The sequence below is a fragment of the Rhinichthys klamathensis genome, unplaced genomic scaffold (assembly GCF_029890125.1).
Source record: "Rhinichthys klamathensis goyatoka isolate OS25496 unplaced genomic scaffold, OSU_Roscu_1.1 h1tg000391l_1, whole genome shotgun sequence".
Classification (NCBI taxonomy): Eukaryota; Metazoa; Chordata; class Actinopteri; order Cypriniformes; family Leuciscidae; genus Rhinichthys; species Rhinichthys klamathensis.
The window spans coordinates 2647946-2669782 of record NW_026606894.1 but is presented as its reverse complement, the minus strand read 5'-3'; the positions used below and the strand labels follow the sequence as shown (position 1 = coordinate 2669782).

The 21837-nt window shown below is 41.8% G+C and overlaps 1 protein-coding gene across 8 annotated transcripts in view; it reads right to left on the bottom strand.

Moving 5' to 3' along the window:
• Positions 1 to 522: 522 nt before the first annotated feature.
• LOC130069951 (spectrin beta chain, non-erythrocytic 4-like) overlaps positions 523 to 21837 on the bottom strand; it is a 99923-nt gene continuing 78608 nt past the window's right edge. Inside the window, exons 21-37 of one of the 8 annotated variants that reach the window (XM_056234154.1) lie at positions 20457 to 20681; positions 20273 to 20362; positions 17331 to 17609; positions 14761 to 14891; positions 14306 to 14510; positions 13386 to 13631; positions 11260 to 11394; positions 10879 to 11123; positions 8608 to 8794; positions 6410 to 6494; positions 6112 to 6308; positions 4008 to 4801; positions 3427 to 3487; positions 3091 to 3350; positions 2034 to 2204; positions 1893 to 1935; positions 523 to 1442 (exon numbers count right to left, since the gene is read on the bottom strand). In XM_056234154.1, the coding sequence (XP_056090129.1) occupies positions 1209 to 1442; positions 1893 to 1935; positions 2034 to 2204; positions 3091 to 3350; positions 3427 to 3487; positions 4008 to 4801; positions 6112 to 6308; positions 6410 to 6494; positions 8608 to 8794; positions 10879 to 11123; positions 11260 to 11394; positions 13386 to 13631; positions 14306 to 14510; positions 14761 to 14891; positions 17331 to 17609; positions 20273 to 20362; positions 20457 to 20681 (3588 nt within the window). In that variant the 3' untranslated portion in view covers positions 523 to 1208. Of the gene's footprint in view, positions 1443 to 1892; positions 1936 to 2033; positions 3351 to 3426; positions 3488 to 4007; positions 4802 to 6111; positions 6309 to 6409; positions 6495 to 8607; positions 8795 to 10878; positions 11124 to 11259; positions 11395 to 13385; positions 13632 to 14305; positions 14511 to 14760; positions 14892 to 17330; positions 17610 to 20272; positions 20363 to 20456; positions 20682 to 21837 lie in introns of those variants that run through there. The other 7 variants (XM_056234155.1, XM_056234156.1, XM_056234159.1 and 4 more) reach the window with 7 other exon arrangements.

Below are 21837 nucleotides of genomic sequence, written 5' to 3'. Positions count from 1 at the left end.
GAGCTGTCTTACCGCTTTTCTTGCAATATACCTTGCATTTTTGCTAGCTATGGGCTTTCTATACTATTACCTGCAGAACTACACGATTCAAAGACGCATTTCACCCGGTTTCAGCCAATCACATAATAACATCTACATGGCATTCAGTTATCTTACAAACATACATCACCAGTTAAGTCAAACGCCTGCATCCATTCAATCCTCAGTGCAATGCTTGGAAATAAGGTCGAGAGAAACATCAAATGTAGTTGAAGAAAAAAAACAAGAGCTTCTGGAGTTCTGTGCTTGGAAGACTTTTTTGAGTATGAATAAAATGATGTAAACCCGATCTCGCGTTCAGAATAGCTTGATGACGTATGCAATGCGTACATGCATAACCACATACACAACTGATTTGGTCATTAAAAGAGCAAATGAACTCACCCTCAACACTTAATGCATAATATGAGATTAACGTTTGAGACGTTCCTGCACATTGGGAAAAAATAGCGTAGGAAACCAACCAACCCTAGAAATCAGATCTGAGAATACACACAGCAGATGAGCTGCTTCTTTTTATTTGAAACAAACCGTTTATACCGTTCTTCATTTGAAAGTTAAACCTTGTAGGCATGCTCTGATATGTCATATGGCGTTCAAACGTGGTCTACAAAGTGGCAAGACGAGAATCAAAATCGTGTGGAAGAGCCAATGAATACAAATCAACACATTAATAGTATAAAAGAGCAAAACAACTTACAAATAAACAGACAAAACATGCTCTTCAGAAAAAAGACCAACTTTGAGAAAGAATTTGGCATATTTCCATTCTCTTCAGCGTGAGACTGTATAGAACTGATGTCGAGACGTACAATATACAAAGAGAGAGAGAGACGGGTACACATACATATGGGTCATCTTTTTCACAGACGGATTAGAAAATAATCTTCATGAGCTACTTTACTATAACATCTTTCTCTTTTATCCTCCATTTGCCTATGCTATCATCAGCTCTTTGGCCCATATGGAGCTCCTGAATTGTCACAGTCCTCGGCAGAGGGCGCTCACTGACACATGAGCTCGTGCACCTCCGCGCGGCCGGATTCCACACTCAGCTGGACAGCAAGACATACAGGGAGTTCACAGTGACGCCTTCGTTTCCTGATTCCGTCAGAGCACTTTCCAGGATTTCCGAAGTCCTGGCTCCTGTCTCACTGTTTTTGGGTGTCTCATTTCTTCTTGCCTGTCTTTTTCTCAGGCTTTTCACCCTTGTCTGAACGCACCGATCCCACGTCGGCTCGGTCGGACTTTTCGCCTCTTTCCGAACCGCCTGCCCTGCTGCCCTCCCTGCGCGTCCCCTCGTCAGTAGATGAGGTAGTTGGATTGGTCTGCCCCTGTTTGTTAATCTCTTCATGCTCACTTATACTGGCGGTTATACTTGTGATCCAGATTTTCAGATCGTCCTGCAGGCCAAAGAGAGATTGAAGACTCAGAACACGTTTTCACACAAAAACAACAGTTACCAGTCAATGTAATGACTTGTACGCGGCAGAACCATGTTTCTTTATTAAATATTTTGTTGCATTTGATTAAGCTTTCAATAAGCTTGTAATCCCTCCTGGGAAATCTAAAAGAAAGCTGCTTAGGGTGGAAACTGGTTTCACATGGATTCCAACTGGTTACTCATAGTCATTATAGCTTTTCCAAGCTGGTCTAGATGGTTGGTCAACTGGACTACTGACTGCTGAACTGGCTTGGCCAAACTGGTTTAAGCTGGTAAACCACCTTAAAACAGCAACAGACCAGCTTCTACTGTATGCTTTATACTGTATGCTTATGCTTGTCTGCAGATCTACAGTAGGCCTGGTTATGACTTAAATACACAGATGTGAAACCAACTAGGAGCAACTCACCTCATCTTTAGCATGGAACAGAAACTCACTTCCATCCTTAGTTCTAAAATTATAAAGCAAAATGAATGTTATGAAAAGTGAACACTACACACGTAGCTAATGTTTTTGGAAAAGCTAATAAAAAAAAAGCTAGTGAAGTACTTGAGCGTGAAGACATTCTTCTTCTTTTTGTAACCATTGTTGATATCACAGGCACAACGGCTCAGGTTGAGAAGCGGCTCGTTGTTGTAAGGTGTGACGGTGTTCTTCGCGTCCTTATAGAAGCCCAGCTCACCTTTATTCAGCACACAGTACAGGTTCACCCAAGATCTGCTGTAATGTGGGAAAGAAAACAGAAGATTTGGCCATCAGGGCCCATCCGATACCATGTGCCGACTAGCTACTCACCTGCTGAGTCTGGGATGACCAGCCCTTATATGACTGAGCAAGACCAAACCGCTGCAGAGATCATTACAAGACCTTTAGACATAGATAGGCAGACCATAGCTTACCTTTGTAGAGAGGGAGAAGAACAGTCATTGGCAAAGAGAGCACAAAAAAGAAGAGAGATTTGGGTTAATGAGATACACCGCAGCGTAAATGCAAGTGCTAGCATAAAAATGGCTTCAGTTGACAGGCAAACTATGCGCACATACATGCTACAAAAGAACAGAGAGCCATTCTTTCGAGTTCCTTAAACTCAATGCGATGGATAGTTTTGTGACTTAGGCTGCCGAGGTGGCGTATCCGGTCTTGTACAAAATGGCTGAATAAAGCTGTGAAAGGCGAAGGCTTCATACCTTGCTAGCCATGGCTTCAGAAACCCAGCATCTGTTGGTCTTCTGACACAGCATCATCCACCAACCAGGCTGATTTTAGTGTTACCATGCAAGTGGCAAGCAGCTAGCTATTTTCTGCCATTGCTGGATATGAAACTTGTAATCAGTAATGACAGCTGCTCCTCAGTTTAACTTCAGGAACCCTTTTAACCTTGTAAAGCATTCAAGCATAACCCAGTTTGACTTGAAACTTGGTGAAAGAAAATAAGAGCCGCCTTGTGTTAACAAATGTTAATGCTCTAAGCATTAGTACACAATGCTAATAACAACATTAGCATAGCTTTGAATAACCAATCATACTGATTGGCGTTTTTTGATTTAGCCGTTTCCATGCTAATTCCATGCCATGTGCCCATCATTTTTAGACCACAAAACCCCACCTGTTTGAACTCTTCTTTTGGCCATCAATGTCTATTTTGCGGAAGAGGAACCCTTCGTGTTGGGCCGTGTGGGTGGGTGGCAGGGGTACTGCTGGGCTGCTCTGGGCTGGCGCAGACCTCGAGCGTCGCGTTTCGCCAGCTGTTGTCTCCTTGGGTCGCGGTCTTCTTCTCGGTTTGGGTCTGTCGCGAGCCCGTGGCCTGTCCGGTCGAGAAGACTTCTCAGGAACACCATTGGGTAGACGTGGAACCTCTCCTCGGGCCTGAAATACACAGTAATGTGCATGTGGCATAAAATGTAGTTTAAAACAAAGGATAAACATTCGATTGTTTACACACCTGTGCTGCCTCTCTTTCCTGAAGCTGCTCCACAATCTCAGCTAGCGTGGACCTTTTCTCACTGCCAACAAAAAAGGGAAATCTGAGACCTGGAAATGCCGTTTTGCATAAATAGAGAAAGTACTACTTCAAAGCTTTCAAGTCAATATGGGAAGACATTTACAATCCTTTTACTTGATGTGACAAAGGAAACACTCATGTACGAAATGAGGATTTTATCTATTGTGAATTGACTGGATTAAGTGAAAAGTTAACCTCTTTTTTTGAAGCTCTATTGCTGTGAACTGACTTGGTGATTGGCATGTGGACGCCTAAAGGTGAAGTTCACCATCAACATGTCACTATTATAACACTTTTGGAATTAACTCTTAGCAATATCACTGCTGTAACTTGCATTTCAATGAGGTAAACTGGAATCAAACGACTTCTTTTTAAAACTGGCAAGTTTTTGGAAAAGCCTAAGTAGCATAAATCAACTGTTTTGGTTTGGCTAATAATGGGTAACATTAAACGATAGTCAGCGCATCCAAGGTGACGCTGAAAAGGGACGTTTGTTTGGGGTCACAAACGCAGTCACTCACCCGCCACCAGAGCGTTTGTCCGACTGCTCCTTGGCCTCGTGCTCACTGCTCTCCTGCCTTTCCAGTCGATGTCGCTCCCTACGCCGCACCTCATGACCCTCCTGTTCACTAGATGTCTGTCTCTCCAGCCTCCTCTCTGCCCTCTCAGCTCGTTCCCTCCACACCTCCTGAGGCAGCTCGTCCCTCCGTGCTTGAATCAGCTGCTCGGTAGACAGTTGTCTCTCCAACCGCGACTCCCTCGGTGGGGGATGCTGCTCCACCACCAGCTCTGAGCGACTGCTCCCGCTCCCTCCCACCACGCTGTTTAGCCGCTCCCGTCCTCCGCCTGGCTCCTGAAGCACCACCTCTGCCATCACGTTCTCATGATACCGCTCCCTCTCTCTCTCCAGTAGGGGGTGGACCACCTCATGGATGTGCTCGATCTTCTGCTGTGGAGTTTGAGCCTTGAATTCAGCTCGCAATTGGGTGACCTTATGCTCCATAGCAGTGCCCAGTCCTGCTGCCACGCCAACAATCCCAGCATTCCTGGCTTCCTGAAGGCGAAACGTAGCAGCTCCATTCATGATGGGAGTGTAGTTGGCCACAGTAGAACCAAGCCTGCGAGCCACAGAAGAGGGAGAGGGCTGAGGGGTGATGCGCTCCAACCGGGCGTCACCCTGCTCATAAATGGTCTGTCTTATGATGGAGGAAGGGCTACTGCGAGCAGGAGAAGAGTCCTGAGGGTCCAAGAAAACTTTCCGTCCCAACAAAGGAGTTGGAGGAAGCTGACTCTGCTCTGCCTTTATCTTCTCTACCTAAACCATGAAACGAGAGAATTTGTTATATTTTATACACCCACAATTCCTCCCTGTAACATAATTTAAGAAAAGGACTTTTTTGAGTGTCAGTAGGCATTATAAATATATTTTTTATACTGTGTAAAGTGAGAAGGGTCATCGCACTTGCATATTGTTGTCCTACTGTTAGTTTAACTGCTTCTATTGTTCTCATTTGTAAGTCGCTTTGGATAAAAGCGTCTGCTAAATTAATAAATGTAAATGCACACTTTCTCTTCAATTTATTAGGTAGACTATAGATGCTTTTGAACAGTCGATGCGTTATAGATTCGTGAAATTATTAAAACGTGTTTGACTTGTAAAAGTTATTTAAGTTGAAAGCGCCAACTTCTCTTGCCTGACCATCAGAATATCATGTTAAAAAACAAAATGGCAGTCGCCACATCAGTCAAAGGTAGTTAGACACAATTGCTGCTTGATATTGGTACATTTTTCTGTCATTAACAACAGAGCCCTGTGGGCCTATTTTGTGATTATGACCAGGGATGTCCAATCCAGCTCCTGCAGGACCATTATTCTTGGGGTGCTTCTCATTTCTTATTTGTGCATCCTCGTTTCCTTTCCTCACTTCCTTTCCTCGCGTCTCCGCTCCACCCACCGTAGGATGCAAGGAAAGAAAATCTTATTTGTACATTGGAATATTCTTGATCACTAGCATCACTTCACAACGTCATCAGCTGTGCTCAAGGGATCTGCCCTTGTGCTGTTGAAGTTTGGTTATTTAAGAAATTCATAATAAATAATAATAAAGCAAGATGCCCTGTTGAAATATGTGAGATGTATGGTTTATTTTAACTGCAAAGGAAAAGCATACATTAAAATTATTGTTACAGATGTAAAGGGGGAGGAGAATTCAAAGTTGTGTCAGGTTTCTCGACAAGAAAGACTTCCGCATAGGATACACCTGTGTATCCTTGCTCATAGCTCCTCTGGAAGCTTCCTCACTCCTCGTTCCTCGCGGTGCAATTAGAGAATTGAGATGTCCTTCAAGATGGCCGAGTTCGATCGGTTTCCGGGTCACAGGCTGGAGGACGGAGGAGCGAGGAAACGAGGAAGCATCAATTTGAGTATTGAGAAGCACCCTTGGAGTTCAGCTCCAATCCTAATCAAAAACACCCAAACCAGCTAATCAAGGTCTTCAGGATTATTCAAAACTTCTAGGCAAGTGTGTTTGGCCAGATTGGAAGTAAAATCAGCAGCACACTGGCCCTCCAGGAGCAGAACTGGACACCCCTGCCCCTTGGGCTAATTTGGCTGATCGCTGTTACCGTGGTAAGACGGCGTAAAGAGCTGAAGCGCTCTTCCCATGTGGCAGCAGCTTTGCGGAAGGCTTCGTGTCTGCGAATCAGCTGCTCAACCTCATCCACACTGCCGCCAAGTTCATTACTACTTAGCAAGGGTTCCTGAGCAGTGAGCCAGGCCTCTGCTACCACTGCTTCCTGAGCAAACTGATGCACCTCCAACACTGAGAAGACACAGAATGAGCGTGAGATGTTGGGAAGACCATGACACTGATTATATCATTTATGCATAATGTTTGTTCTGTATTAGTCTCGTTTAACTAACTTTGCTGCAACTCTTCCCAGTGTTTGTCCCATTTCTCAGTCAGTTCGTGCTGCTTGGCCAAAACCTTCTCCAGCTTTTCTTTAATCTGAAACATTCAACAACTTCATCATCAGGTACTGACAGAACCGGCTTTACATATTATGTAGTCATTTATCATCTCTTAGGCCAGAAACATCCTTTACACAAGTACACAAACAAATAGTTGGCCAATGTACTACATACTCGACATGCTTTTTTTAAAATTGCTGTGGTAGTAACTAACGGCAATACTCAAGGGGGAATAAACTCATTCAGGATCAGGTAGTATGGAGGGATTATTGGGTCAGATTGAAAACTAAAAGTCTAAAACTAAAAGTCTTAAACGAAAACCAAAAGTCTAAGTTTGAAACTAAAAGTCTAAGTCGAAAACTAAAAGTCTAAGTCGAAAATGAATTTGGTATTTAGGATTGGGCATTTGGTATTTAGGATTGGGCATTTGGTATTTAGGATAGGGCACTTGGTATTTAGGATTGGGCATTTGGTCATTTAGCCATTTAGGATTTAGGATTGGGCATTTAGGGATTTAGGATTGGGCATTTAATCATTTAGCCATTTAGGATTGGGCATTTGAGGATTGAGGATTGAGGAGTGTATGCAAATAAGGAGGCGTGGCCCAAATACTGGAGGCTGGGTTTGAAATGGCTGGTGCAGATGCACCTTATGGACAGCAGAGGGAGCTCCAGTCAGTCCAGTGCTAAGGAGCACACTGTAATGAAACCAAACAGAGCGAGTGAGCAGGTCTGGAGCGAGGACTGTACTTTATAATGTGATAACTTCAACTTAATGATAGCGTTGTATAGGGGTACTGGAACGGTACATGTATTCCTATTGAACCGAAACGGTAGCCTACGGGCGTCACGGTTCGGTGCACGAATTTACACGGAGAATACACGGTATAAAAATAAATAAAACTCTAAATAGCGATACATTTCGCTCTATTCGCGTTTGTTGTGAACGCAGCATAATAAACAGGCTGCGACGTCAAGATTGCAATGTTGGAGTGTGTGCTGCAAAGTTCAAACTGCAAAGTGTGTATATTTGTGTACACTCGCAATAAAATACAACATTGTGCCTTTGCCCTTTGTCACACTCTAAAATCTTGTCAGACTGTAACCTACAACTGTCACCCAACCAAAATCACACACACACTCTCTCTCTCTCTCTCTCTCTCTCTCTCTCTCTCTCTCTCTCTCTCTCTCTCACACACACACACACACACACACACACACCTAGTTTGATCGCGCCCGCGCCTCCCCCGTCTCTCTCTCTCTCGCGCGCGCACACACACACACTCCAGCATTGCAATCTTGATATCGCAGCCTGTTTATTATGCTGCGTTCACACCAAACGCGAGTAGAGCGAAATGTATCGCTATTTAGAGTTTTATTTATTTTTATACCGTGTATTCTCCGTGTAAATTCGTGCACCGAACCGTGACGCCCGTAGGCTACCGTTTCGGTTCAATAGGAATACATGTACCGTTCCAGTACCCCTATACAACGCTGTCATTAAGTTGAAGTTATCACATTATAAAGTACAGTCCTCGCTCCTGCTCACTCGCTCTGTTTGGTTTCATTACAGTGTGCTCCTTAGCACTGGACTGACTGGAGCTCCCTCTGCTGTCCATAAGGTGCATCTGCACCAGCCATTTCAAACCCAGCCTCCAGTTTTTGGACCACGCCTCCTTATTTGCATACACTCCTCAATCCTCAAATGCCCAATCCTAAATGGCTAAATGATTAACTGCCCAATCCTAAATCCCTAAATGCCCAATCCTAAATGGCTAAATGACCAAATGCCCAATCCTAAATACGAAATGCCCTATCCTAAATACCAAATGCCCAATCCTAAATACCAAATTCATTTTTGACTTAGACTTTTAGTTTTCGACTTAGACTTTTAGTTTCAAACTTAGACTTTTGGTTTTCGTTTAAGACTTTTAGTTTTAGACTTTTAGTTTTCAATCTGACCCAATAATCCCTCCATAAGGTAGCTACTTAGTATCTCAACTTTAAATATTTAAAAGAGAACTGACTGACACATTTCGGATTGCAACAATGCGTGAAATTGAACATGCATAGAGTATGTTTTGGGCCTTGCAGTGATTTAAGCATCACAATAGTTCCTGAACAGGTTGTGCTGGCTGTTTTGAGCGTCACCTCTTCTGATGCAGGGTTACGGGCGGCCAGTAAAGTCTTGCCCATCTCGATACACTGTAGGACACTCTTGTTGCGGGCCTCCACTTCACTCTTGAGGCTCTGGTGATAGTTCATCAGGACCTCCACGGATGACACATCCCTGCAAGCACCAGAGAGCCCATATCCCATTAAAGCTCTGAGGAAAGAGCTGACAGTGAGAGGAGAGAGAGTTACTCCGGCCAGAATACATGGGCCAAGTCTGCCCAAAGAAAGAAACAGCAACAGAAGGCCATTTTGACACGATGAAAAGTGTCCATGATGGCTCCTGAAGTTTTCCAGTATTATAGGCTCTTTATTAAGACTTTATAAGCACAATAGCTGTGTTCCAAAACCTAGTGAGCTGTCTAACCAAGACAGCATTTTAACAGCAAAAGCTGTTTCAGTAGGAAGAAACATTATGCTGACTTCTAAGATAAAGTCTTTTGGCAAAATACCTTCTAAGGCCACAACGCATGCGCCCTTTGCATAGAAGGCCAACCTAGAATGCATTACAACAAACTCAGTGGTTGTAACGGTGGATGAGTCAAGAAAAATGTTATTAAATATAAATATTATTCATTAAATACTGAAAAGTATCAATAAAAAGTTATTTTTATCTAATTATTGTGCATGATGTGTTAGCTTAGCAACTTGCAAAGTCAGACTCTATTGAAATCAATAGTGCTTCGTGCATTTTACATGAAAAGTGCCACTTGAAAAGCATTTCAAATTCTCTTTGGTAAGGTTGTAGCCTAAGAAGGTAGTTGCCTATGTAGGCAGTAGGGTTGCAAATTTCTGGAAAATTTCCATGGGAAGTTAAGATGGGGAATTTTGGAAAATATTCCAAGTTGGAAACTTTATGGGAATTAATTGGAAATTTAAGGGTAATTTATACAATAAAAAATAACTGTATCTTATACAAACATAAATATAACATTTTGTTTGTTTGTCGTAAGCAGACATGCATGCAAACTAATACAAATGAAAAAAATTTTTTTTTTGACTGATTTATTTGTGAGTAGAACTTTAATCGATTATTTCACTGAACAACAGAAATGCATGAATGTTGAATAAAATAAGCATGTTTGCAAATGTCCACAGTCTTTCCTTCTACACTGGCTGAGGTGAAATGTATCCACACATCAGATGGCGCACGTGGCATTGTTCTGTAGAATAAGATTAGAAAAAAACCTTGTAAAAAAAAAAACACTAATGCAATGCCATGCACAGACATATAAATAGTTAGCTAAACTATAAAAATATTTTGGAAAGGTAAAAATATTTGACAGTTGATGCAGGACAAATGAATAGAAATGGGATAGGCAACGTCGATCCTGGAGTGCCGCTGTCCTGCAGAGTTTAGCTCCAACCCTGATATAAACTCGCATGCCTTTAGCATTAGGAATCCTGAAGACATTGATTAGCTTGCTCAGGTGTGTTTGATTAGGGTTGGAGCTAAACTCTGCAGGACAGTGGCACTCCAGGATCGACGTTGCCTATCCCTGGGCTAGATGAATAGATGAACAATCAGTATGCTAAATCAAACTATAACCTAGGTTCTAGATCAGATATGTTGACCCTAGTAATATCATCAAAACTTACATGACTGGATGTAGTCCTTGGGCTCAAATGCAGTTGTGTGGCTTCAGTCCTGCTGTAGTGTGCAGGATTCTAGAAATTATCTGTGCATGTGATGGAGGAATGCACAGTGCATGCAGGGGGTGTGGCCTCAAAAATTGTAAGTGCAGGGTAGAAATTTAAATGAATTTGCATTAAATCTGGTTGCTTTAACCAAGATAATGCTGCAAGATATCAACTACATTTCATTTCCCTGTTATAGGCAATCCTGCAATTTTGCAAATTTCCATTTCATTCCCATTGGTTCCTGTTAATTCCCATGGAAAGTTTCAAATTGAGAAAATTCCAGGAATTTTGCAACCCTATTAGGCAGCAGACAGCAAAGCAGCTCACTAAATTTTGTAACAGATCTATTGTGTTCTTAACAGAAATCCTGTACAGAACTCTTGATAGATACTATTACACTTGATTGTAATATGTGTAAATACTCTTGTGGTTCATGCACTTACCAACTTATCACTTATTTGTGCCCGTGGTATGATACCTATAGTACCCTCCAGCGGCCACAGTGGCTGCTCTCCAGCTGACCTGACGCAAACCTTCATGCATTATAATGTTAAAGCACCTTAATGATTTCCTATAAGCAGAGAGCAGGTGTCCCAGCATGTGTCTTACCTTGGTTTCTCCCCAGTTCCTATCTGACAGATGATGCTCTCCATCCACATCAGCTGATCACGCACCATCCCAAAGAAACGTAACTTGTCTGTTGCGGTGGTGATCTGCATTCGGCAGTCCTCGCAGGATATGAGCAGCTCTTTCCATGCCTGCATCACTTCGTGTTCCTGCATGGCGATGGCTTCTGCTTTCTCGCCGGCATAAACTGTTCGGAGCTGGGCTGCACTCTCTTGTAACTGTCTTACCTGAGGAAAACAACCTTTTTTAATAAAAATGTTGCCACTGACTGTCATGAAACTTCTTGTAGAGATCTATCCACAAACTTTACTTATAACTATTTAATTAGTTTTCCTTGCATTCGGATGTGTTGCATTAGTTCACCTGTGCAACAAGTAGCTGAATATCATGTTCAAAAGTCTGCATGAGTCTCTGTAGAGTGCTGGTATTTGAAGTGCCTCCTTGACATGCGCGAACCTCAGGTAACCTCCGCTGCTTATCCTCAATCTGTGCGAACACCTGAAACACATACACACACAGACTTGTGTTATTCCACACATGCAGACACATTGTGGCAGCATGATGCAGCACATACACCTGCTCTTAATTATCCTGTACACACAGAAAACACACTAACATACACAAACAGAGCTCAGTCTCCCCAACACCTGCAGTGGAAGGACAAACATACCTCAGCATTCTCCCACAAATCTCACTGTAATAACACAAAACATCCCAGGACATCAAGGAGAACTAGGACTGTTACTCAACCAGTAATATAAAGTACACTGCCCATGCACATGCTTGCTCCTGGAAAAGTTGGCACCACACTAGCTATGTTTCCATCCATCTACTTCTATGCAAATTTTGGGTTACCTCGTAAAAAGACGCTGTCATCAAAATGGTTGGGTATAATGACCTTCCAGAACGGTCTCACACGATCGCATTCCCAAACTTAATGCATCTAAACGCAAGATAACATGGCGCAAGTAATTTTAGGAGCCCAAGTTGCTCTCCGGATTGCAGCAACGTCCATTTTTATTACAGATATTTTGCGCCAATTTCCAAGCAAGTGATGGTTTTGTTCTCTTGAACACGTGGGATAGAAACAGTGCTTTATTCATAAATTATTTATGCGTTATTTTAAGTTTGCGCATAAGTGATTGATATGGGCATTGATATGGTGTTCTAAGTGTTTGTTAATGCAATGCTCTGTCAGTGCTAGGGTGTTCTGGATGGATGCATGTCCATAAGAAGTGGTGCAGGATGAGTTTAATAATCAGTCATTTGAAGGCAAGGCAAGTTTATTTATATAGCACATTTCATACACAATGGTAATTCAAAGTGCCTTACATAGAATAAATTAAAATAATCAAAAGAAATAAGAATAGTTCAATAAAATACAGTACAAACAGTCGGACGAACAGTGGCACAGTGCACATTCAGTAAATGCACAGCTAAACAGAAGTGTTTTGAGTCTGGATTTGAATGCGACTGTAGGAGCACATCTGATCTCTTCTGGAAGCTGGCTCCAGCATAGTAGCTAAAAGCAGACTCTCCGTGCTTAGAGTGAACCCTTGGTATTTCTAGCTGATGTGATCTTAATGTTCTGACTGATCTGTTTATATTCAGTGAGCATATCTACAATATATTGAGGTCCTAGCCCATTGAATGATTTATATACCAGTAATAATACTTTAAAATCAATCCTAAATGTTACTGGGAGCCAGTGTAAAGACCTGAGGACTGGTGTGATGTGTTCATATTTTCTGGTTCTGCTCAGAATCCTGGTCTTTATGGTCTTTTTGGGAAGGCCAGTGATGAGTCCATTACAATAATCCACCCTGCTGGTGATGAAAGCATGCACAAGTTTCTCTAAGTCTTGATTGGAAACAAAGCATCTAATTCTTGCAATATTTTTCAGAAGAGCCCCATGAGCAATGTCATAAGCCCCTTTCACACAGAGATTCCGGAAAATACACGGATAAAGTGACCCGGGATTTGACCCGGGTTCGTTTGATTTTGCTTCGTTCACACTGCCAGTGATTTGCCGGAATCAGAGAGCGCGTTCACACACAACCCGTGTATGTTCCGGAAAGACGCTGGATGTGACGGGTCTCTACTTCAGTCCAGTTTGCAGACATTTTTTCGTTCTTTCTTGTATCGATGACGAACACAAACTTTCTTCTAGAGTAACTGAGCCGCACGATAACTACGTCATTGCAAAGGCTCGTGAATCATCACTACGACACACCCCTTATACGGCATTGGTTCTGGCTTTTGTTCACACAGCGCGCGTTCCCGGTCTGAACACGGCAATGTTACTAGGTCCCCAACCCGGCATCGATCCCGGCATCAATCCCGGGTCGTGTTTGCGTTCACACAGAAGGCACTCTGGCAATTTGCCGGGTTCAAAGCGCTGTGTGAAAGGGACTATATAGTTATGATGTCCTTTGCAAACATCACTCATTTTAGATGCTTTAATTAAGATGGTCTGCATTTCTACATACCTCTCGAGAGTCAGAGAAGAACTTGTGTAACTGGTGTGAAGCAGCGAGCATCTGTCCCCGCGTCTCCATCAGCTCCAGCAGATCTGCCCAGGCCTCGTTCACCCCATCCTTCCATTCAGCGATGGTGGCTGCATCCGCGTGGCCGTAATCTATGAGCTCATCAACCATCTGGTTAACAGCTGTGACCCTCTCGTGCCCCAGGCTCCCTGTCTCCGCTGCAAACTCTGTAAATTTCTCCTGCAGAATCTGAGGATCAGGAAAAGTGTCATCATGACAGGACAGAAGTGTTAAAGTTCCACTGAAGTGCCAAACGCGCAGCATTATTCAATGTGTTGACGTAATTTCCACAAAAACAGAAGACAGGGCGGGATATATCGAACAGCTGATTATTGAAGTGATAATCTCCTCCATATCGCTTTGAAATGTAGCATTCTGTGCAGAATTCAAATGGGTCCGAAACGTTTTGTAGTCTGCTATTTTTATAGACTGCGAAGGTTCGTGTGACACTAACGTGAAACCAGACTTCATTCACCCCAATAGAAAGCATATTTACACTGTCTGAATCGTTCCCTATCCCCTAAATGTGCCATCCACCATGTAGAAAATAGTCAATTTTAGCCGCAGCTTCAGCTTCTATTAATAATGTAGGCGGCGAGATGCTTCAGATTCTAGAGAGCATTTGATTGGACAGAAAATCTGAAGTGCAGAGTGATGCCATCAGAATCTTTGATCCATATTGGCGAAAGTGAGAGACTAAGTTTTGAATGCTAATATCTTCTAAATGCGAATTTTGTCATTGTTTTGGAGCACACTAGCTTATAGATAACAGTAGGGCTAACATAGCCAAAGAAAACTACAATTTTGATTTCATGGGGACTTTAAGAAACAGAAGAGCTACAGTTGATCTGATAAATACTGACCGTGACGTGCTCAAAGTCCTGTCCGAGTTCAGTGGAGCTGGCGATGACCTCCCTCTCTGCTATCCACTGCTCAAGCTCATCCACCTCCCTGTTGAGCTGGAAGAGCCAGTACTGCTGCTCCAGACGAGACTTCCTCTCCTCCACCAGGTCCTTCAGAGACACGTACAGCCTGTCGATCTGAGACTGACGCTTACTGATCTGCTCACTGTGGCACAAGCATACACACACATACTTGGATTTCATTCAAAGGAAAAAAAAAATCAGTGAAATCTGTTACTCTTGAAAGCTTTGGAATACAAAGAAATGTTTGATGGTAATGACATTACTCAGAAGTGAAAAGCCTCAAGAGTGTTGTGTGTTTGTCTGTGTGAACTGGTCAGTTACAGTTTTCTTTACAGTGGCAGTAAAGAGATCTGTGCTGCTCTTTGACTGTAAGGCGATTGCTGAACATTTACCAGTCCGGATGTCCGAGCTCCAGAAGCTGTCTACACTGCTGAGACAGCAGTCCGATGGTCTCAGCATAGTCCTCTATGGTCTGCTCCAGCGCCAGCTGTTTCTTCAGCAACTGCAGAGTGCTGGCTTCATCCTTAACAGAGAGAGGACACAGCTCAGATACACTCATCCTCCTCCACTGTCAGCATCGATAACATCACAGCAGCCCAGAACACTATAATCTACTGCAGGTGTCCTTGCCAGAAACTAAAGGTTCCTGTAAAACTGCTGTCTAGTGTCTACACAGGTCTCAACAATGAGGATGTTTCTTTCTAATCACCCAGTTGGACGAGTAGTCAAACTTGTGTACTTATCCTGCCAACATTTTCACTGGTCCCACCACTATATATATATATTATATAGATGATTATTATTCATGTTTCCTATTCTAGCTTTCTAATAAACCTGGCATTATATACTATGAATACTGTATATTTAAAATGCAATATTAATTAATTATTATAATTATTTTTTCAACTTTGTTTTCAACACACACACGAGTTTATATACATTGCACATTGTCCTATATATACACCATGAATATTGTTGGCTCTGTGATGATTGCTATTTTCAAGTCGTTTTGGATAAAAGCATTTGATACATGTAAAATGTAATGTAACATTTCTATGAGAAATATATACTGAATATACCGTATATGATAACATATACACTCACCGGCCACTTTATTAGGTACACCTGTCCAACTGCTCGTTAACACTTAATTTCTAAGCAGCCAATCACATGGCGGCATGTGCATTTAGGCATGTAGACATGGTCAAGACAATCTCCTGCAGTTCAAACCGAGCATCAGTATGGGGAAGAAAGGTGATTTGAGTGACTTTGAACGTGGCATGATTGTTGGTGCCAGAAGGGCTGGTCTGAGTATTTCAGAAACTGCTAATCTACTGGGATTTTCACGCACAACCATCTCTAGGGTTTACAGAGAATGGTCCGAAAAAGAAAAAACATCCAGTGAGCGGCAGTTCTGTGGGCGGAAATGCCTTGTTGATGCCAGAGGTCAGAGGAGAATGGCCAGACTGGTTCGAGCTGATAGAAGGGCAACAGTGACTGAAATAACCACTCGTTACAACCGAGGTATGCAGCAAAGCATTTGTGAAGCCACAACACGCACAACCTTGAGGCGGATGGGCTACAACAGCAGAAGACTCCACCGGGTACCACTCATCTCCACTACAAATAGGAAAAAGAGGCTACAATTTGCAAGAGCTCACCAAAATTGAACAGTTGAAGACTGGAAAAATGTTGCCTGGTCTGATGAGTCTCGATTTCTGTTGAGACATTCAGATGTTAGAGTCAGAATTTGGCGTAAACAGAATGAGAACATGGAACCATCATGCCTTGTTACCACTGTGCAGGCTGGTGGTGGTGGTGGTGTAATGGTGTGGGGGATGTTTTCCTGGCACACTTTAGGCCCCTTAGTGCCAATTGGGCATCGTTTAAATGCCACGGCCTACCTGAGCATTGTTTCTGACCATGTCCATCCCTTTATGGCCACCATGTACCCATCCTCTGATGGCTACTTCCACCATGTCACAAAGCTCTAATCATTTCAAATTGGTTTCTTGAACATGACAATGAGTTCACTGTACTAAAATGGCCTCCACAGTCACCAGATCTCAACCCAATAGAGCATCTTTGGGATGTGGTGGAACGGGAGATTCGCATCATGGATGTGCAGCCGACAAATCTGCGGCAACTGTGTGATGCCATCATGTCAATATGGACCAAACTCCCTGAGGAATGCTTCCAGCACCTTGTTGAATCTATGCCACGAAGAATTGAGGCAGTTCTGAAGGCAAAAGGGGGTCCAACCCGTTACTAGCATGGGGCACCTAATAAAGTGGCCGGTGAGTGTATAACCTAGTATTAATATAATGCATATATAAATGTAAAGAAAAAAATTGACGAGCCAAATAGATAACACTTTATTTATTAGCATTATTTATGTATTTGATACGATTTAATTTGAACAATATTTGATCTTTTTAAAGCAACACCAAGTAACTTTTCCTCTGCGGTCGCCCTACAGGTTGGAAGCGGAATTGTTCATTACCGCTGTCGTAAATTATTTAGCCTAGCGCAGCCTACAGTCGCACGCACGCTCGCTGTTTATCCGGCACCGGCTTTGGAATGAACGATGTCCACAGACAAGCTAGAGTATGTTGCATGATTTCATGAAAGTATGATGAATTGCGACATCAGAAACGAAGAAAAACTAAATAATGACTATTTAAAGCAAGTCAAATTTGTAGTTTTCTTATGTCTCATTAGAACTACAGAAACGCGACCCGATCTGGCAATCTTACAAAGCGTGGTTATAGCAGATATAGGACCGCAAAGCCAATCCAGAAGTGCCTTTCAACCCTGTTACGACTTATTGAACCACTGAAACGATTTTGGAAACATTATTTTAAGGTAAAAAATCTTACTTAGTGTTGCTTTAAGAGTTACAGAAAGTATGGCTGTCTGGAGTTTCCCACCCCCACATGACCTCTCTGTTCTCCTCTCCTACCTTTCCCGTCTCCTCATTCATCATGTGCAGTTCCTGCTCGCTGAGCCAGGCTTCCACTTCTCCCACATCAAAGTAGTACTGCTGCGCCTGGTACATGGCATCCAGCACGAGCTGCCGGCGCTCCGTCTCGACCCACAGCACCTCCCACAGCTGATGGAGCTGCTCCATGCCGTCCCTGATGCTGTCTGCCTCTGGACTGCGGATGGACGCGATCACGCCTGCGCGCTCCAGGACATCCTCCACACGCGCACGGTGACCATGAAGCTCTTTCTGCAGACTCTGAGAGGAGATGACCAGGAGAAACAGATTCAGTGTAATACACATCTCTAGATTTTTCTGTCGAGTACTCAAAGAGGGAAAAATAACATGGGATGTTGGTGTCCCTAACAGGGGTTTTAACTCTTTCCCCGCCAACGTAAAAAAAAAAAAAAAAAAAAAAAAAGTTGCCAGCACCAGCTTTTTTGATCCTTTTCACAAAAGTTTCATGGCACCCAGAAAATGTTGTTGTATGAATATCTGAACATGCAATATATGCAAACATACGCAATTTTTTCAGCTTTTTGCTTAAAATATGAAACCTTTTTTTGCAAATCAGTGAAAACCTGGAAAGTCGGAAAATACAGTCAATGATGGGGAAATGGATGTCCTCATGGATTTCCTAACCACCAGGATATCATTGGTCAACCTGTTTCACTAGAAAGATTATGCTTATTGACTAAAGGCTGGAATATACTACACATCGGAACAGATTTGAAAACATACACCTGCCGACTTCATATATGGTTCAGAGAAAAACTATGCATCATAACACTAAACGACAGAGGATAACGCACTAGCAGACTTTCAAGAAGTTCCGAAGATAACAAAGGCCCTGTTTACACCTGACATTAAGATGCATTTTGGTTGATCTGATCACAAGTATGCGATCAAGTATGTAGATGTGTGCGTAATATGTGCATGAGAACAGTTTCACGCAAAGTGTGGGATCTACCAACTTGCACTTATACATAGGAATGTGTGTAAATATCAGCACAACTCTGAGCATGCTTACACAGAGAATCTAGTTGTAGAATGATGATCCTACAAAAAGAAAGTGCCGCCGCGTGTTTCTTGTGTCCTTTAATTACAAATACTCAATTAGTAATTTCATAGTTCAAGCTAGACATTTGCATAATTGGTGTACAAAGCTATAAAAGACAGTTGAGAAGACATTTGGAATATAGCTATAGTGTCATGGCTGATCTCGCTTTGCTGGAAGATTTGGCAAACGGTGTGATTTGTCCTCCTCCAGTAGCAGATTCTTTTTTTTTTGGCAGTGATTTTAATGTCAAACCCTTTCTTTTTTATTTCTGGCGTTGTTCTTTCCTCTGACCCAACAGAATTAACAGCAGCTGTTATTTTCTCCCATGTACAATTTTTTCTTTTGTTAGTTATGCCTCAAGTGAGTGACCCGAATAACACTTTGGTTTTCGTCCACTTGGCTCACCAGTACTTTCAGAGAAGTTTCTCGTTTTCGCCCTCTTTGCCATGATTTCAGTGAGGACATATACATTCATGTGATTTATAAAGGTGTTGTAACTATATATGGTTCATTGGCGGTGTTTTTGAATCCAAATGACCATGAACGTGAACGAGCGTGATGCTTAAGAGCATGTGGGATTTATCAAAAATGATTACTTACTGGTGCGCACGTTTGATAAATATGATTTTTTACAATATAAATTTCATTCGTAAGACTTAATATACTAAATATATCATTCGTAGGACTAAATATAGAATCTTTTAAGGCACTGTTGATGAGGGCCCTGGTGTTTTAATCCGTCTCTTTTGTCCACTTTCAACCACTTCTTTCCTGATTTCTTCGAGGGGAGGGTCTATGGGCAGGTAAATGTATGGACTTCTTCAGATCTCTGTTCTGACCAGCCGAACACTGTGAGTGTGTAGTAGAATGTGTTTTCATCTACCTCTGGAAGTGGTCTAAAGCAGTGGTTCCCAACGTTTTTTTGTCTGAGACCCCCTTTTTCCCAAGAAAATATTTTAGGGCCCCCCTTCACATTTAATGATATTATCGCTCTTGTAAGCTTGCAGCAAGGATGACGAAATATGTTTTCAAACAAACAGTATGTTTACTATAACCAGATATGTTTATTCACAAATAATAGCCTCTAATATTGAAAATACAATAACAAAAACATCAGTAGGCCCTTTGTAATTTAAAAACGTAAGCCTAGGAGAAGCCTATATATTGGCCCTATTTGAAATGTAAAAACAAAAATATTGCGAACAGTATTTATATCGTTTTTACCTCTTGTAACCACAGCCACGTCCAAGTGATCTGAGGGCGCGGGCGCTTCGGTCTGTGCGTTACAAGAGGTAAAAACGATATAAATACTGTTCGTTTTCTCACACAAACCGCTCGTTTCGTGTCTTAGGCCATCAATGTGTACTTACATTTACGAGTCATTAAATCATGTTTAATTTGGACTTCTCTGTGCATGCTCTTTGAGGTGGTGACCATAGACCTGCATTATATGACTGACAGACAAGAACGGTTTGACCTAAAAATATCAAAATTGAAACTACTGCGGAAACAAAGACACCTACATCTTGGATGCCCTTGAGGTAAGGTAAAACATATCAAAAATGTATTTCAAAGTGAACTATCCCTTTAAAATCACATCTCCTCCGACTGGATGGAATCATAGTTGGAAGCTAAAAAAATCAGTCTGTGGACATCATACACTATACGATTTTCTGTGAAATCTGCCAAAAAAACTGACTTTTGATAACTACTATTGAGACCAGACTGAAAATTGGGGCAACAATCTGGCCAAAAGTTATATAGTGTTTTCTAGCCTCAACCTCAAGTCAAGACCAGCACCAGACTAGCCCAAACCAGCATCATCTAAGCTGTTCTCAGTAAGATTTTGAGGTTGTCTTACTTGGTTCTTCTTCATGAGTTGCTGTACAGCTTGTAAACTTGTCCCATGTTCCTGAGAAGTGGCCATTGGAAGATGCTCTTGTATCCACAACTGCGGACAAACACGTACACAATATGTTGCGAGGCACATTAAAAATACCAAAATATATTAAAGCTAATGGTTGTAATGAGGTTGTTAAACTCACAATTTCATCCTCAAGGTCACGGCCAACTTGGTGCACTTCTTTAGAGGCCAGCAGGATACGACGTCTCTCTTTCAGAGGCTCAATCAGTCGAACGATTCGTGTTTCCACACCCACTTGTTTCTCGGACACCTTTTCCATCACCTCCCCCTGTTGAGGGATGGAAGCCGCATGGACCTGCAGGTCTCCAACCTCTTTATACCACTCCTCCATATGACACTCCATCGTCTGTAAGCAAGAGAGTGGTGGAAGTGGAGTGAACATGATGAACGAGCAACGGTTGAGGTGTAGAACAGGAGAGAAAGTCAGGAGAACATAGTGGACATCCAAGAGAGCGGGACAAAGAAATACACAGTTCAGCACAGTTATGACAATATAGATAGTGGGGAAAGAGGAGAGGAAGAACACCAGAAAGACAAGAGGAGACAGGAAGTGAGTTATGACATCATCATAAACCTTTCAAACTTCCAAAGAAAACGTGTCGGCTTATTAAAGTATAATACCAAAGATATCTTCAGCTCATATACTACCGTTCAAAGGTTTGGGTTCAGTATGTTTTCTTTTTCTGGGGATTCTTTTAAATAATTTTAATGGATTAAATTGATCAAACGTCACAGAAAAGACATTTATAATGTACCAAACGATTTCTATTTCAAATAAACGCTGTTCTTTTGTACCTTATAAAAAAAATGATCACGGTTTCCACAAAAATAATAAGCAGCACAACTGTTTTTAACATAATATTAATAAGAGCACCAAATTACCATATTGTAATAATTTCTGAAAGATCATGTGAAACTGAAGATTGGAGTAATGATGCTGAAAATTCAGCTTTACTTAAAAATGTATAAAAATAGTAATAATATTTGACAATATTACAGTTTTACTTCATTTTTGATCAAATAAATGCAGCCTTTGTGAGTATAAGACACTTCTTTTTTTAAAAACATTAACAAATCTTTCCAATTTCTAACTTCTGAGTGAGATCCACACGACCCATTCGGGTAAGATGTTACATAAAGTGAACTAGAGTAAATGACCAATCCAAACTTGTATATCAAGGGCAGTTCTCATAATTACAATAATGAGATTTAAACTTGTGACCTATTATTATGTCGTTCTGAAATGAGAAGCAGCAATTCATTGAGTTAAGCCACAGTTAACATCAAACTAAAAGAGACTATAACTGTAAGTTATTGCTAGCATTATAAAATATGCAACTGAAACTTAAAAAGAAAATAGAATTATAATGAGTTATACTCAAAATGTTTAATTCTGACCTGCACACCTAGTGTATATAGAGAGCAAACAAACTACAAGAGCTACATTTTTAATTACACGAAATGTTACTGAAGGCAAATGTTTCTTTAGTGACAATTTGAAA